At 38.2% G+C, this 18,920-nt stretch overlaps 1 protein-coding gene across 1 annotated transcript in view; it reads left to right on the forward strand.

Moving 5' to 3' along the window:
* The first annotated feature begins 12,743 nt into the window (after window positions 1-12,743).
* LOC102840568 (V-set and transmembrane domain-containing protein 2A-like) overlaps window positions 12,744-18,920 on the forward strand; it is a 31,579-nt gene continuing 25,402 nt past the window's right edge. Inside the window, exons 1-3 of the mRNA XM_006861864.1 lie at window positions 12,744-13,230; window positions 14,971-15,137; window positions 16,412-16,462. Of these exons, the coding sequence (XP_006861926.1) occupies window positions 13,152-13,230; window positions 14,971-15,137; window positions 16,412-16,462 (297 nt within the window). The 5' untranslated portion in view covers window positions 12,744-13,151. The remainder of the gene's footprint in view (window positions 13,231-14,970; window positions 15,138-16,411; window positions 16,463-18,920) is intronic.

Consider the following 18,920-nt stretch of genomic DNA (forward strand, 5'->3'; position numbering starts at 1 on the left):
AAAGTTATGCTAAAAAGAATTCAACAACAGTTACAGCAGTATATTAAATAGGAACTGCCAGAAATTCAAGCCAGATTCACAAGAGGACATGGAATGAGGGATATCATTGTTGATTCAAGATGGATACTGGCCCAAAACAGAGAATACCAGGAAAATATTTACCAGTGTTTTTTAGACTATGCAAAGGCCTTCAATTTAATAGATTATGACAAATTATGGATAATGTTGAGAAGAATGAGAATTCCAGAACACTTAATTGTGCTCATTTAGGACCTGTGCATAGACCAAGAGGCAGTCATTCAAGCTAAACAAGGAGATGTTAATATGGCTTAATATCAGAATATCAATTACACTTCAAAATAAGGAAAATTAAAATCCTCACAAGAGGACCAATAGGAACATTATGATAAGTGAAAAGATTTAAGTTGACAAGGATTTCATTTTATTTGAATCCACAATCAGTGCCCATGGAAACCAGTCAAGTAATCAAATGATGTATTACATTGGGAAAAGCTGCTGCACAAGACCTCTTTAAAGTATTAAAGAGCAAAGATGTCAATTTAGGGCCTGAGGTACAAAGAGTATTGTAAGTACCATGGACTGTCAGAAGAACCAATAAACCTATGTTAGAAGTACAATCAGAATGCTCCTTGGAAAAGAGGTGGTGAAACATTTTCTCATATACTTTGGACACGTTATCAGGAGAAACCAGACACTAAAGGAGGACATCATACTTGGTATACTCAAGAGTCAACGAAGAGGAGGAAGACCTTCAATGAGATGGATTGACACAGTGGCGACAACAATGGTCTCAAACACAGTAATGATTGTGAAGATGGCACCGGACCAGACAGTATTTCATTCTGTTGTACATAGGGTTGCTGTGAATCTGAACTGACTCAATGGCACCTAACAACAACAACAACAATAATAGTACCTCTAGTGATAGTGATTGTCAGGAGGGACCAGTTGCTGGAGAAGGATATCATGTTTGGTAAGGTGGAGGGTCAGAGAAAAAGAAAAAAGAGGAAGACCCCCAACGAGATGGATTGGCCAAGTGGCAGCATTGATGGACTCAAGCATGGCAACCGTAGTGAGGTTGGCCCAAGATCAGGCAATGTTTCGTTCTGCTGTGTATAAAGTTGCTATGGGTCAATACCGACTTGATGGCACCTAACAACAACAACAACAACAGTGATAGTGAATGGTAGTGACAATTATGGTCATCTTTGTCTAAGTTTCAATTTCAAAGGTATGCATTAGAATTCTAGTATTAAATATGATATTTAATAAAATGATCTTTATCAGATTAAAGAAGTTATTTATTTTATGCCAAGTGATTTTTTTTTAAATAACAAATAGATATTTAGTTCTTCACACTTTTAATTTATCAAAACAGTTCATTAAATGTGTTTCAAGATTCAATGTGTTAACATGACAAATTGGAATCTACTTTCAAAGCTTGCTTGGTTGGGTGACTGAAACTTAGATCTAAGGAGAGACTATATGCGGTGAAGGAGTGCTGGTAGCCGAGTGGGTTATGAGTTGGGCTGCTAACCGCAAGGTCACTCATTTCCCGGGAGAAACATGAGGCTTTCCGCTCCCATAAAGATTTACAGCCTCAGAACCCCACAAAACCACAACCACCACTATGTGCAATGAGATAAAAATACATGATGTGGAGGATGCTGTATCCAAAGGTTTGTTGTTGCTGTTGTTAGGTGCCATTGAGTCAGTACCGACTCATAGTGACCCTATGTACAACAGAACAAAACACTGCCCAGTTCTGGGCCAAACTCACAATTGTTGCCACACTTGAGCCCACTGATGCTGCCACTTTGCCAATCCATCTCGTTGAGGATCTTCCTCTTTTTCTCTGACCCTCCCTCCACCTTACTAAACATGATATCCCTCTCCAGTGATTGGTCCCTTTTGACACTATTCCGAAGTATGAGAGACGAAGTTTGGCCATCTTGGCCTCCAAGGAGCACTCTGGCTGCACTTCTTCCAACACAGATCTGTTGGTTCTTTTGACAGTCTGTGGTACTTTCAATATTCTCCTCCAACACCATAACTCAAAAGCATCAATTCTTCTACAGTCTTCCTTATTCATTGTCCAGCTTTCACATGCATATGAGGTTATTGAAAATACTATGGCTTGGGTCAAGCACACCTTAGTCCTCAAGCTGACATCTTTTCTCTTTAACACTTTAAAAAGGTCTTGTGCAGCAGATTTGCCTAATGCAATATGTCATTTGATTTCTCAATTGCTGCTTCCATGAGTGTTGATGTTGATCCAAGAAGAATGAAGTCCTTGACAACATCAATCTTTTCTCCGTTGATAAGAATGTTGTTTATCGGTACAGTGGTGTGGTGAGGATTTTTGTTTTCTTTACATTGAGATGCAATCCATACTGAAGGCTGTGCTCTTTGATCTTCATCAGTAAATGTTTTAAGTCCTCATCACTTTCAGCAAGCAAGGTTGTATCATCTGCATATCGCAGGTTTAGGTTTAGGGAATGAGAAATACTGCAAGCATTTAATACTTATCAGACTTCTGTAGAACATTATAGGAATAGTTTCTTTTTTCAACAATAATGATTAAATGGTGACAGCATTTAATCACAAATGTTTAATAGCAAACCAAAGTGATGGTGAGCCAATCAGAACGCATTGACCTGCAGGGATCACTAGTTGTGATCAATTATTCATCATGGTCATAGGAATTAAGCAGGTAGGAACTCTACAGACAGGGTTGCTAGGAGTTGGGACCTACTGGATGATACTTCACAACAACACTGTAGGATAAGCTCTGGTCTGCTAGTTGCAAGGTCAGTAATTCAAACCCACAAGCCGCTCCTTAGAAACCCTTTCTATGGCTGTTGTGAATAGGAACTAATTTGATAGCACTTAACCACAACAACAACTCTTCAAAAATATTGATTAATCTATGCAACTGGGAAAAACCTAGATGAACAGAAGCATCACTTAAGTCACTGAAAAAGAACACCAACATATCTGATCACTAAGTTTCCAGAGAGAATTTAGATCACAAACTCAAAGCTTCACACTTAAAGGAGTGTCTGAGTCCCTTTTGAGGAATTTCACTAACATATCATGCCCAGGTACCTGAAAGGCCACCATAGTTTACCAAAATAGGGGATTATGGTTATTAAAAATTTATGGTTATAACATGCTTGGTATATGGAACAGTCTGATAACCATTTGCTTTGTTTCAGAATGAACATCAGAATGTTGTTTTTATTAAGTGCCATCGAGTTGGATTCGACCCATAACAACTCTGTATAGGGTTTCTGAGAAAGAGCTGATGAGCCAGAATCCTGATCTTTCAGTTCAAACTGACTTTGCAGTCCAGCGCATTAGCTCACAGCACCACACCAGGACTCCAAACAATGGGATAGATACACTTATAAATTTGGTGTTTCCCCTTCTTGGCTCCTTAGAATAAGGAGTAAGTCTAAGAGTTGTTGAAGTGACAGCATACAGAATCTAAGTTTGATTGCAAAGAAGGGGAAAATAGGGGTAAGATGCTATATTTGGCAATGTTAAAGAGAAAACTGGAATTAAGAGTGTGATGTCTTGGAAGTGGTAGAGTAAAAGACCCAGAAGACTAAAGGTTTTGGTTACAGGTGAGTTAGCCAGATATATTAAAGGTGAAATTGTTGTTGTTGTTAAGTGCCGTAGAGTCAATTCCAACCCATAGCGACCCTGTATAGGGTCTCCAAGGAGCAGCTGGTGAGCTTGAACCACCAACCTTGCAGTTCAAATGACTTCACAGTCGGACACATTAAAAAGGTAGAAGCTCCAGAAAAGGTCAAAGATCTTGATGAGATAAAGAAAAGGAAATTTGTGTTTGAAGTAGGATGAAGACTATAAAACTATGGATCTAAGAAGTCAAAATGTTTTAAGCATTATCCAATTGTAGGTTGAAATAATTAAGAAATGAGGAAAGGCCATAAAATAGAGGTTAAAGGGTCATGTGCCAAATCATCAATAAATAAAGAAGTCTGTAAATGAGAAGAGACGTATGCTAAGTTAAATACCATACTCCAGAGGAATATGGTTAAATTCACGTTGGAGCAATCATGTCGGGAAGTTCAGATACTTAGTTATTTTAAGTGTAAGTGCAAACATGTTCTCCATAGAAAAATAAAGTCTCCAGACAAGTTTCTATTAAGGACTAAAAGTGAGGAATAAAAAGAAGAAAGGAAAACATTGAGAGGGTGATGCCATGCAGAAGTTCAGAGAGGGAAGCCTACATATATAATCATATCAACTGCATATGTCGACAGATTTTTTTGAGCCTTTTATACCTTTAAATAATTTATTGATTTGGGCTTGATACATAGTGGGAAAAATCAATGGTGAATGTCCAGAATAGCAAAGAAGCAAGCAATCTGGCACACATCTTACCTGGGGAACAAGTTTATCCAGCAAATGTGGCCCTAAAAGTCCTCTGAATGAACTATTAGAAGGGAATGAGTGGCAGCTCTTTCTCGTCTCCCATGCTGCCCTAGAACTTCGTTGGTGCAGCACCCCTCCTACAAGTCTACTTCCACCTGGAAGAGTGAAGACACCTTTCACAACTAGAAATCAGCCCCTCCAAATACAGGATAAAGACCACGAACTTCTAAAGGCCTCTTTGATCTTTTCCTTTTCTCCATAAACTTCAAAGCAATTTTCCAAAGAATAGTTCCTTTGTACCTGTGTTTCCTTAAACCCACAGCCTTTTGCTCCTTCTTAGCAATTGCCAAGCCTAATAGATGATTCAGCCCAGCCATCAGGGGCTACTCCCACAGAGCCTGTGGGTCTTTCCTCAGAGATGTGAGCTGACTCCTACTCTCTGAATTTAGAACACTCTGACTTAGGATCAAATTTTCTTTCCTCCAAGAGCAAATAACCTCCCAACAAAACACTGGACATTTAAAGGAATCTTAAATAGTCCTGAGCCTTGTACCTTGCAAGTTGCCTAGTCATGGTTCTGAACTTGATACAGGATATGAGGGCTTCATATACGTCTTTAACTAAGGTAAGAGGGTACTCATGCCATTTGTAATACATATTGTTAAGTGCCATTGAGTCAGTTCCAATTCATAGCAATCCTGTATAGAGTTTCCAAGGAACAACTGGTGGATTTGAACCACTGACCTTGCGGCTCAAACTAACCTTGCAGTCTAGCGCATTATCCTGCAGTGCCACACAAGGACTCCATAATACATTTAGGATCACTCTGAAGTAAAAGGGTATGCTATACAGACTCCTGGTGTGGTGCTGTGGGCTAATGTGTCAGACTGCAAAGTCGTTTGAACTGCAAGGTCAGTGGTTCAAGCTCACCAGCTGCTCCTTAGAAACCCTATACAGGGTCGCTATGGGTTGGAATCCACTCAACAGCACTTAACAACAACAACATATGTAATTATGAAGCAGAACTGACCAGAGTCAGACTTATCCAATATGGTCACCATATTTTTTACCAATGTTCTGGTGTGGTACTGTAGGATGAGCACTGAACTGCTAACCACAAGGTCAGAAGTTAAAACCTACCAGCTTCTCCTCAGAAACCCTATACATAGTCGCTATGGGTCAGAACGGACTCACTGGTACTTGACAACAGCAAACTGATTTATGATTCTAAAATTTCAGGGAAGACACCAAGCTCTTCTGCCAACTGAGATCCCTTCTCAAGGTTGTGGAGTCCTCCCTAATGTAGCCAGAATAATTTCAATTATTTTTATTACTAGCGGTGCTATAGGATCAACAATGGACTGTGAGCCACAAGGTGAGTGGTTCAAATCCAATAGCTGCTCCTCAGAAACCGAGTACAGCGCTGCTATGAGTGGGAATCAACTAAACAACAACAATTATCATTGAATGTCTGATGATTAGCATACCTGGTTGGTTTAGATTACATGTTGGTGGAGAGGGTCATACCAAAGCTTGTTCACCATTGTAATTCCATGCTTCTTATTGTTGTTAAGTGTGGTCTAGTCAGTTCTGACTCATAACGATCCTGTATAGGGTTTCCAAGGAGTAGCTCATGTGTTTGAACCACCGACTTTGTGGTTTGAACCAACCTTGCGGTCCAGTGCTTTATCCCACAGTGCCACACCAGGACTCCTAATTCCATGCTTTGTTGTTGTGGTGGTGGTCAAGTGCCGTTGAGTTGGTTCTGACTCATAGGGACCCTGTTTCCCAGGAGTGGATGATGACTAGAACAAGATAAATCAAACTACTCCTCTACTCTTCTACATCTCATGACTACAGTCTCAAGGCCCTACTGTATTTTATTTAGTCTTTCTATTTTGACTTAACTACACTTCTCAAAGATCAGTTATTTATTCCATACAAACAGATTATAATGATCAGAGTTAGCCTTTGGAGAGTCTCAGAATACTCTCATACATTCTCCCCAAAGACTCAACGCAGGAGTCAAAACCATAATGAATAAAGGATAAATAACAATAAAATTAACAGTTAGGTTTTACTGATCACTTACTACTGTATGAGGGGTAGATAGAAAATTGAAATTAAAATTCAGTGGAATTTTTCATGAACTTCGTGAAGCCCCTGGTATAGGAGACATATATGCATTATCACACTTTATCTTCACAAAAAAATATGAGACATGCTGTTATTTAAAAGAATTTTGATAAAGCATAAGGAGCTTAAGTCACTTGCTTAAATATATAGAGATAGTAAAATATTGAAAGGAAAATTGAACCCACGTTTGTAAAACTCAAAAAACACTTTATACTTAAAACTGTAAGGTTATTTCAATGCTTTCAAATTGTTTTGTGTTTCTTGAAAGATATTCAGAAGCATTATTATAAGTTCTTATTTACTTTCATTCAAATTGTAAATATAGGCATGAAACCATGGACAAGCTTAGAAATTATAGACTTTACTAAAAACTGTGGCTTTTCTTGTATTTTATTTCCCTAAATAATTATCTGTTGCACAAAAATAGATGTAGAAGGCAGTTATTCATGTCTAATCAAACCCACAGGATTTTTTTTAAATGCACATATTGAAATTAATGTAATATTACATAGCCTAAGCTTTAATTTCAGCCTAAATTCAAAGCAGGAAGAAGTAAATTAAGCTATATTTTCAATCATTCCTACTTTGTACTTTTATTTATTTATTTATTTTAATTAAGGCATGAACATAAAATACTCATATTAACTTTTTTTACTTCTAATGACAAAATCAAGTGTTGAACTATATGCAAATACATATATAAAATGGACTATGGACCATTTTAATTTCTTGTAAGAAACAAAAAATAATGCAACAGTCTAGAAATTTTGCAGAGGGCATATAAGTAGACTGATAATAAGTTTCTACAGACAATATGAAGCTTCCTTTTGCTGTTTTCAGAGGTTGTCACTAGGTTAGACATTACCCTTTTAAAATGACATAACATGACCTCATGAATAATTTGAGATATAACTTGGTGAACTTCAATTACAAAGTAATGTAGAGTTCTACAGAATAAAATCCAAATCTAAGTAATTTACATTTCAATCACATACAAAAGGAAAAGATAAAGGAAGAAATGCCATCTGGGAGACTAAAATGAGCAGTGGTCATATAATGGGCAGTTAGCAACTTCATATGCCACCAAGTGATTGAAAACGTTTCATCACTTCCAATGACAACCAGCTATTCTCTCTCTAGGAACTGTTTACTTTATAAAATCCAAGACATGAGTTAGTTATACTTGGAAGAAAAGACTATCAGAGGACCCAGAATTTCAAGCCACTTGTTTACCAGTGTCTGGGAAAGAGCTTGGTGCCCTTAATTTTAATAGCGTGAATGACAACTTTTGTTTGCGTAACTTAATATTTCATACTCTATCTTTTGTTTTAGACTGTTTAGATCTTAGTATCTTGAAGAAACAATGCATTGATTTGCTTTTGTGGCACACTGACAGCCTCAGACAAGAGAGGTTAAGTCTCATCTTAACATTAGCACATTGGATTCATTGCTTTCTCAGATCCATTCCAAAGAGCAGTGTCACTTTAGTGATAGAATTCTCAGCTTCCTTGCAGAACATATGGATTTAATTCTGGGCAAACACACCGTACTTAGTAGAGGCTTGCATGTTGCTGTGGTGCCACAAACTATCCCACCAGTATATCAAATGCCAACAGGGTCACTCATGACCAACAGCTTTCAGAAGAACTGGCAGACAAAGAGAGATTGAGAAGAAAGGGCTGGCAATTTACTTTTGAAAACAGCCAGGAAGAAATCTATGGATTACTAGAGTTCAATTCCCAACTGATCATGAGGTTGGTGAAGTACTGAGCAGCATTTCACTCCAGGATGCATGGGGTTGCCATGACAATAGCAGATAAACAACAAGCTTCATTCCAGTTCTGACGTGGGCTCATTTTGTAAAAATATGAACTGTATATGTATGGAAAGGAATCTTACTTATGTTGTTCCTTCTATTGTCATGTGTCCTTGATGCTATCATATCTCTGAAACTGTGACATGTAGAGAAGTCCAGTACATGTAGCATTCCAAAAGAACTGGCTTGTATAATTCAGTGGAAAACACATTGTAAAAGCTTATCTTTGCCTGGTAGGAGCTAGTGAATTTTTCCAGGACTGTAAATGTCTCCTCTTGAATCAGAGTTGTTTTCTGTGAATTATTTATTGCCTCCTTATTTAAAGATGACTTAACATCCTTCTGCCTTTTATTTCCCAAAGTGACAAAAATTAACTCAAACATGAGATTGTGGTTGAAAAAGTTCTTCAATCCCTGGAAATATTCTCTTATGAACAGATTAGAGTGTCACCAAAATGTGTTCAGAAACAAAGTAGGATGCACTCCCAAATGCATGCATGGAAAAACTTATGTGGTTCATTTAACCCAGTTAGATCTCGCCTGTGAAAAAGTAAAGAAATGAAACTTGAACCTTAGAATCCATAAGGATTGTATTGTAACTACATAAATGGTTTTTTTTTGAAAGGCTATTGGTGAAGAAAAAACCTTATGTTTGCATCTACCAGTGATTCAAAAATGTAAATGCTTGCATTTGGCACTTAGGCCTCTAGGAAGACTCTGAAAGTGAAATATGAAAAGTCATATTACTATGGTTGTATGGGAGCCAAATATGGTGGTTCCCATCAACTTCAAGATACAAAACTGTCCACCCAGATCTCTAAGGAGAAGAACGGTACAGTCTAATCATTGATCTTAAAGATCCCTCTCTCCTATTCAGTTTTTGGATGGATCAATAGTTCTGAAAACTTATGCAACTCCTACATAATAAAACAATGTGTTTGAAAGATGAAATTCAATTAATACAAGATAGAAGAATTAAATTCAATATAAATATAAGACCAAGGAAGACAATGGAATAAGCTCAAACAGATTGCATTATTCCTGATAAAGTTTGGCATATATTCAGGCAAACATTCCTATTCTAAATTTTAGGTGAAAAATGGCTGTGGTGATATCATCGTTAGTTGCCATCTAGTGGATTCTCCAACTCCTGGCAAGTCTATGTGTGCCAAGCAGAACTGCTTCATCAGGTTTTCAAGGTTTCCATGTGCTTTTGCAAAGCACATCACCAAATCTGTCTTTGCAAGTACCTCTGGATTGGTTTGAACCAACTGTTTGGTTAGTAGTCAAACTGCTTAACTTTTGTAATATCCTAGTGTTTAAATTTAAAAACAAAAACAAAACACAGTAATGACCAAATGTTAACTCAGAGGAAAGGTGAGGACACACTTGAAAGATGCACTAGTATAATTTTATTTGAGGAATATTCATTCAAAAGCAGTTACTTCCTTTTTTAGAAAAAAAATGGCAGTCATTTTTATAAAGCATCAACAATCATTTTTAGGGAGCAAAAAATAGGCAAGAAATTGGCTGCTGTATTTAGACACAGATATGTTGTCTTTTTGGATAAGTTACCTCCAACCTTGTAGATCAATATATGTTTTAAGGAAATCTAAAACATAATTTAACTTAATGTGAGAACTGTGTCCTTTGATATGTTGGTTGTAGTTACTTTTTCATTAAGGTTTCTTAGCATTTCAAATCTTTTAAAGGTTTGTTATATGTATTTTTGTTGTTAGTTACCAGGGAGTTGATTCTTCCTCCTGGAGACTCCATTCAGAAGATCACCAGACCTATTGTTTTTTGATGACTCTAGGTGGGTTGGAACTAACATCCTTTTGGTGGTTGTGGTGGTTTATGTCCCATGGAGTCGGAACCGGCTTATAGCAACCCTGTACAGGGTTTCTGAGGCTGTAAATATTTACAGGAGCAGAACGCCTTATCTTTCTCCCATGAACAGCTGGTAGTTTCAAACTGCTGACCTTAAGGTTCACAGCCTGATTCTTTTGACTAGTAGTCAAAAACTTAGCCATTTATGCCAGCCAGGGACTCCATCAAACTTTTAATATAGAGACATTTTGTCTTAAGTAAGGAACCTAAATGCTCTTTTAGAAATAGTGAAATGTATGCCAGCACTATTTACAGTCCTTGAAAAGATACAACAGACATTTAAATACAAATTTTGATCTTCACTGGATAAAAACCATATACCAAACATATTTCATAAGGAAAAAATATTTTTTTCAAATGTTATCTTCTCTCTCTCTCTCTCTCTCTCTCTCTCTCTCTCTCTCTCTGTCTCTCTCTCCCTTCCCTCCTTTTCTTTTTGGAAGGCTAGTGCTTATAACTTTCTTCTTAAAGTAGTGCCTTAGTTTATCTTTTTACCTTTTACATTTCTAGTTTGATTTTTATTGTGTTTTTACCATTAGTGATCAGGTGCCTCCAAAAGTCAGCTGAAGTACTTTTCTAAATTAATTCAGAACTTCCTTTGCTTAAAATGGATGCCCTTTTCTTTAAGTTGAAAATTGTTCTAACAATATATAAATTTTAATTAAACTCATGTTTATACTAATTATTGAAACAAAGCAAAAATCCTAAACATTGATGCTGTATTGTTAGGCATAACATTTGAAGCCTGGAGGATCTAATGCTTATGAAGTTTGCTTTTGGGGTTAGGTATATAACTTTGGATTGTCCATCTATGTTCAGAATTAAAAAAAAAAAAAAGTTTGGGCCTAAAAAAAACCTTCTTTTCTTGGAATGACAAACTTCAAGACCATTTTCTGAATACCAGGAGGATATGGAACAGATGCAAAACATTCCCTATGACTTTCCCCAACTCTCATATTCTGCTTCAATCTATAGTGAAAAATAAGTATGCCTTTGGAAAATAAGTAATATTGTTATGAAATCTAGCATATCTTAGCTTTCTCATCTTTTAAGTAACTACTGTATTCAGCCATGTTGTTGTTGTTATGTGCCGTAGAGTTGGTTCTGACTCATAGCAACCCTGTACAGTGAGGCTATAAGGGAGCAGAAAGTCTCATCTAACTCCCGCGGAACAGCTTGTAGTTTCGAACTGCTGAACCTGAGGTTAGCAGCTTGATTCGTAACCACTATGCTACCACAGGTGGTATAAAAACCCAACAACTAGAACAGCTATAGTAAGGTGGTTATTATTATCATTATTATTGGCCAGCAAGAAGATTAGCCACTGCAAATTCTTTATCTGTAAAATGAAAATGCATATATACTGCATTGGTTTCCTGATAGCATTATTAAGACTGAGTCATATTTTCAAATAACACTCATGATTTGTGGTATAATTATATGAAAATAATTATAGGAATAAAACATTTGGTACCCTGTTTAGATGACAAATTACCTTAATTTTGTTTAAAAATATTTGACTTCACTGACTAATATTTGGACTCCATGAGGAAAAATAGAGTCTTTAATGTGATATGTATTATTTAGATTGTTCATAGAAATAAAATATACATCTCAAACCTTCTTCAGGGCCAATAATTCAATTTCTCCCAAATTTTGTGACTTATTGCTTATTTTTGTCTATAAAACAATATCCTTTATTCATATAATTCAGGCTAGCATTACATAATTGTTGTGCTATGCAAATAAACAAAATACAAACAAATCATATAATGAAGACCCTGATGATATTTTAAACCCCTCCTCTACCCCAAAAATACATATGGGATGGAGGCATAGAAGGTAAAGGGATGAATGAATTAAAACATTTTTTTTTTTTTTGTAGTATGGTGGTGTTTTGCTTTTTTTCTGGAATTCTCTCGATACGTGACTTTTTGTACTTTTTCTCTTTTCAATTTGTCAGCTACAGTGGCATGGTGCCTGCATGTTCTCCTTCTCCCTCCCTGGAGGCTGTGCGGCAATAAATTCGTCTGAAATAATAGCATGTGATCATTCTAGTTACAGCAGTTAATAACTAGTTAAGCGACATTTCCCTCGAATGGCTGTTTTCATCGCCCCAACGCAGTCTCTTTCATCCCATCCCATTCCTTCCCTCCTCTTCAACAATGCCTCAACTTCCTCCTCAAATTTGTAGCTCCTGGTCCCCAGCAAACAATGCAATCCTACAACTGTATTGTCCTCCTAAGCACCTAAGAAGCCAATCCACTCAGGCAAGAAGGATTCAGTCCCAGGCGGGGGCTGGGGGGTGAAGGCAAATTGGAAAATAAATACATGCTCCTGTGTTCCAGAAGGAAATAGAGAACGCCAACCCTCTCTCTTTCTGTGGGTTGAGGGGCTGAGCTCCCCGCAGGTGGGGAGCTGACCAGCGCACAGAGAGTTAAAGGCGTCATCGCAGTCATTAGAGGGAAAAGTTGCAGCGCTGTGAGCCCTGTGAAATCCTCCAGCCCGCCCCCCTTGCCCACTCCCCACTTCTCAAGCTGTCTTGGGGTTTAGGGAGGGCAGTGATCACGCAAGCCGGAGCAGCGGGCTGACGTTGGACGAGCTGCCAGGTAGCTGAAATCAGGCAGCGAAGCAGCAGAAACACTTGCAGCATTCAAGCCTGGGTCTGGACTGGAAGCCTCCCGGAATCCGAGCCAGCTGGTTTTAACCTTCGTGAATTGCAATCCCCGTGTCTCCAAAGCCAGTCCTCGCCAAGCAAGCAGCAGGATGTTTGCAGTGTCGCGCCCAGTGTTCTGAGACAGAGCCTTCTAACAAATGTGTATGCCTTTCTTTTAGGACTTTTTGGCTGCTGGCTACACTGATGTGACCCTCCTCCCCTTTCTGGAATGATGGGGATCTTTTTGGCGTATGTTGGATTTGTTTTCTTTTCCATTTTATATATACAACAAGGGCTTTCTTCCCAAGGTAAGTCTGTGATCATTGGCAAATACACACTTGCCTGGTGTGTGTGTGTGTGTGTGTGTGTGTGTGTGTGTGTGTGTTCTCTGCATTCAAAGAATGGCCAGACAGATGTAGTGAGATTCCTAGCAAGTAACAGTAGATTTAGGTTGTAGGGAGTGTTCTATTTGGCATTTTTCTTTAAAGTTTATTAAATTTTAGGCATGTTAGGTTTGAGACAAACCTAGTTGGTTCCTGGCAGTGGGGTGGGTTCCTGAGTGAGCACAAATGGGCCACCGGGTTCTGTGTGTATGTGTGTACCTTCTGTGTGCAAGCACAGGATAACCACTCTTGCATACATAATCATCGCAAACAAACAGAACTGGGAACTCTGTTGCCAGTCCTTTCCATGTAGGTGGAATGGATTTAGAGTTTCCCTTTTCTTGGTGCCTGTGACTTTGTTTACATATGTGTTTATCAAAGGACAGGCTTCTCTGGGAACCCATAAAAAAGGCACGATTTGCATTAGAAGCAGCAAAAGCCCTTCTTGTAACCGGACTCGCAGGCTGCAGTGATCGTTTCAGTACCATGGACAGATCGCATCGCTGCTGCCAGAAGACTGCATTACCTCTGCAAACAGAAATATCATACTTTGAGCTAAACAGAAAAACCCTGTTCTGATTAGAATGATTCCTAACATCATCTCCCATCCCCTTAAAGCACAAACACAGTTCTGTTGCAATGGATATCATTTTAAGATTTAATAAAATTGGAAAAGAGATACTGATGGTGTCTCACTTTAAAAAGTGGAGGGGATAGGACATACACCCTAAATCAATCCTGCAGTCCCTTATACATTACAGCTGTACATTATACATTATAGCTGTACTGTACATTATAGCTGTACATGCTCTTCACCCACAAACCATTCTAAGATCACTTTTGGGAAATTGTTAGGGGTTTGTAAAGTGTCCCTTAGACAAGGTAAGAACAATTGTCCAAAACATTCCCTCTTAAATAAATGTCTTTGGAAGGAAGGGATTTTTTTGGTAAGTTTCACCATACCTCCATCAAATCTTGCAAATCATAAGTAGCAAGGTTGGTAAAGAAAAACTAGGGTTGGATGGCACTGTAGTGGTTTCAAAATAATCTATTATCCTTACTACACTGGGATTTGAGACTATTGCAATTTAAGATACATAGCTTGATGGGACCAGATAAAATGGTTCATTTAGAGAGAGACATAAACAAGGCTTAGAAAATGCAAGTCGTTTCACTGTTATAGGCTTCCAATCACAATTGTTAATGACTGTTTTTGATGCATCATAAATGTGCATTTTGACAGATAATCATGATACCCTCCCTATTACATGAAACACCCAGTTAGTCATAGCTTGTTTAGAAACTTGGAAGCTAGAGGCTTCCTTCATACATCAACTTGACAGATCATCTAAATTGTACCGCACTGAATCCTTCAGTAAGTTTTGGGGAATACTGCAATCTGACAAAAGGTGTTTGGATACAATTGTGAGCAGTTTCCCTAACAGAAAGGGAGTTTATTGGCAAGCTCTTTGGCATTTCTGTTATCTGGATTTGATCAGCAACAAAGTGATTTAGGCACTAAACCAAAAATGCTACAGGCAAAGGAAAATAGGGTTGAGGAACCCGGCAAAGACCCTCCCCCCAAAAAATGCAGTTGTTTTCTCAAAGAAACATGTTGACAAGGGTAGTGTGTATATACCAAAACGATGCGTTTCTCTTTTGCAGCAAAATTCACTGAGTTTCCACGGAACGTGACTGCGATCGAGGGGCAGAATGTGGAGATGTCCTGCGCTTTCCAGAGCGGCTCAGCATCAGTGTACCTCGAGATCCAGTGGTGGTTCCTGCGGGGTCCCGAGGACCTGGAGCCCGGGGCCGAAGTGGCAGGCTCACAGGTAGTGAAGTCAGTCTCATCGCCCGGAAAATCCCCTGCATCTGCCCAATTCATCCCCTTATTCTCGGGCTGTCCAGCTGGTGTCCGGACCAAAAATGGTGTCTGGGCGTCCCCGGGAACAAGCCCAGCTCTCTTGGGTGAGCGATATCCAAGGATGACAGGGAGTGAGATGTAATTTGTCTTTGTGACACTCAGTAAAGCCACAAAGGACAAACAAAACTGGGAAGCTCCTCCTCCTTTTGGATTACTATTAAGATGCTCTGGGGTATATGACCATGTTGATAACATCCCCTGATCTTTCAGCTACCTTTCCGTAGGGTGGGGTGAGAGAGGGGGGAAATCGTGTCTTTTGGGGTCTCCACCCTCCCACCCCCCCACTCATCGACTGGATCATCACAGCTGTCTGCAGTTAACAGAGATTAGTGAGAGTGGAGGCAGGGTATGGAGCGGAGAGGAGGTGGACTGGAGTAGAGAGAAAAGTGGGGAGGAGGGCAGATGAAAAAGGAAGAGGGAGCAGAGAAAAAAGGCGGGAGGGAGGGGGGCTGGAGGGACCAGACCAGAAGGGAGGGTGAAGAGGAGAAGAGAGTGGGGAGCAGGAGAAAGAGAAAGGAAGAAAAAAAGGGAGTGGGGGAAGGAAGGAAGGGAAGAAGAAAGTGATGGAGAAAGAGAGAAAAAGAGAGGTCATAGTGGACTAGGGAGACTGAGTTGAACGAAAGAGATTTGGGAACCCATGTGACAGGTAAAAAAAAACAAAAAATAATGCAGCGAGAATGGCAGCTGAGAGGCGCCCGTTCCAAAGAAGCAGGAAGTCGTTTCTGGATAATTTTCATCCACATGCACGCCGAAAGCCACCTGGCCTTACTTGCAGACTCTTCCCGGGACCGCCAGCCCTACACTGATCCGGAATATGAGTCTGATCTAAGGTGCGCTCAGCCTCAGGGTTCAGCTCTCCTGTGCAGCCTAAGTGCAGACTCCAAAGACGCGGTCGTGACTGCCACCCTCCAGCAGCAGGAGGGATCGGCCGCCTACAGAGACTGCCTTTCGAGGCTGGCAGCCAAATTTCTAAATCAGAAGCGGATTGTGGATGTGGCAGTGGTCTCTCTTGTTTAATCTTTCCTAAATTACCTCAATTAAAATGTTACGACAGCTGCAAAGACACTGGTCTCCAATGGCTAGCTCTGCTGTCAGGTTTCCTTGCACCTGAGTCAGGAACTCCGAGGGTCTAGGGAAGGGCTCCTGGGCTCCCTTGTGAGCTTTTGTGTCCTTCTCCCGCAGGTGGAGCTCTTACCAGAGAGAGACCCAGACAACGATGGGACCAAGATCAGTGTGAGTATTCACAGGGATAGGTGAAAGGGGCTCATGTCTTAGTCAGGGGACAAGCTGGCCCAAGGTGGAGATTAGTTCAAGAATTTAAGACTTCAAAAATTTGCCAGCAGGATGAGAGCCAGTTTTTCTCATAGTTACCACATTGGTTACAGAAAAATTGAAAAAAATTAGATTTTAGGCAGAGAATCATTTTGCCTTCCAAAGAGGCTGTAGACACTTTTCCTCTCTTAACCGTTTTTAATAGCATTGCTGTAATTAGCAATGGCTAATCAAAATTATAGAAACAATGTTTCTTTAGTGAAAAGTAAATCATTAATAAACACGAATCTTCCTAAAAAACATCCAACAGGATGTTAATAGTCTAAAGACAGCAACCCACTTTAGAATTTCATTCATAGTTCCTAAACCAAAATATATAATGTGTTCCTAAGCATTCAAAATCATATGCTGGCATAAATATGAAAAAGAAAAAAAAACATAATTGGAGGAGGTTAACCTGCTGAAAATACAGAGATATACTTCTACTCTACAGGTTGCTATTTTTAATAATTTAGTATGAAATTGAGGGGGAATCCCAATTATGAAGATCCATTTTTTTAATATGCCTCAAATGAAGCTTCATAGACTCTGTCATTTTATATTAATAAAACTGCTTAACTTATGAATGAATAGTAAACAAGTTCTCATTACAAAAATGATATCATTTTATGAGAAAGGAGAAATAAACTAAGCATTTTTTTAAATCTGAAATGATGTGTACTTAAAACTGGAATGTATTTTGAAGCTCTTACAATATGTAAAGTGGTATAAGATTGGGATTATGACATACCTAAAAGTGTAAAAGCATATTGCATTAATAGAATCAAGTTCTATGATCTCAATGCATAATCTCAACATGGAAGAAAATGTCAAATACAATATGGTATTATAAAACACAAACTAATTTGTATTCTTCCATGCACTGACCTTTAAAAATACTTCAATTTCAGTTATTCTTATAGAAACTGTTGTTTGTATACAATGCTAGAAAAACATTACTGGTAGGGTCAATTGTGAAGATTCATTTTTTCTCAAATATTTCACTTTTCAAGCATATATATTACTGGAAAGATTGTGTGTTGACTAGTCATCTTTTGCCCTTTATGTATTCCCGTATCTCTCACAGGCCAGTAACAAAAATTAGCCTTCCACACCTTGACCTAAAGATTCATAATCACATATATAACCATATACGTAACTTCTAATAGTATAATCTATGCCAATGTTTCATAAGATCTTACTGACTTGAATAGTATTTTATGACATAAATTTAGGTGGACAGTAGTTCCCATTTTGCCTATGACATGACCTTGAACATATCTCCTAAATCAACGGTTCCTAACTTAAAATTCTCTGCAGAGATTTTATAAACTACTGATACTGGCACTACCCCCTAGAGATGCAGATTTAATAATTCTCCATAACCCAAGTGAGAATAGTTTTTAACGGTTGATTCTAATGTATAGCCAATACTGAGAATCACTGATCCAAACTCCCTAAGCCTCGATTTTACTCTACTTTAAACACAAGACATTAATAATATACATACTCTGGCTACTGCAAACTTTATTAGCAGATTCAATTGAGAATATCATTGAAACTACAAATTTCCATTATTTTTGTAGTAGTGGATGGTCCAACCATAGTAAAGTGTTCATTTGTATATATATTTGAATATATATATATATGCAATTGAATATAATTGAAACGACTAACTTCCATTTTTTTGTAGTAGTATGGTGCAAACATAAAAAAGTGTTCATTTGTTTATAAATCTCTACATGTGAGAAACAGATGAACATTCCCTACAATTTTGTAACCATTTATAGCCATTTCAAAGTATGATAGTCAGTAGTAAAATAATCAATGTCTTCTTCACTTTTCTCTTTATTTTGGATTATTAAAGTCTGCACGTCTTATAAAACCCACCAATCTGCCAATTACATATATATATATACATATACATATATATATGTACATTTATGTATATACATATATATGTATATATATACATAAATGTACATATATATATGTATATGTATATATATATATATAAAGTCTAATTGTTCTGATGAATATTTGGGATTTTATATATATATATAAATCTCACTACTAATCAGAAATAAAAACTATTAGAAGAAATGAGTACTTCAATTTATTTTGAACTCAACTAGTTTGCAAAGCCATCAACTAGTGTTTAATTGAAGGCATCCCCAGTGTCAGTGCCTGTGATGGAAGAAGTATAAACTCATAGCCACAGACTTCACTAATATTAATCTTACTACTCTATGATTATAGACAAAAACTGCACCCAAAAATGTTGAAATGAATCATCTCTAATACCCAAGTGTCTTTAGGAGTCTTTCCAATGTGGGGATAAAAGTGCACCCTCCCCTAGACTCCATTGTGATAGTATTTT

The sequence above is a fragment of the Chrysochloris asiatica genome, unplaced genomic scaffold (assembly GCF_000296735.1).
Source record: "Chrysochloris asiatica unplaced genomic scaffold, ChrAsi1.0 scaffold00044, whole genome shotgun sequence".
Classification (NCBI taxonomy): domain Eukaryota; kingdom Metazoa; phylum Chordata; class Mammalia; order Afrosoricida; family Chrysochloridae; genus Chrysochloris; species Chrysochloris asiatica.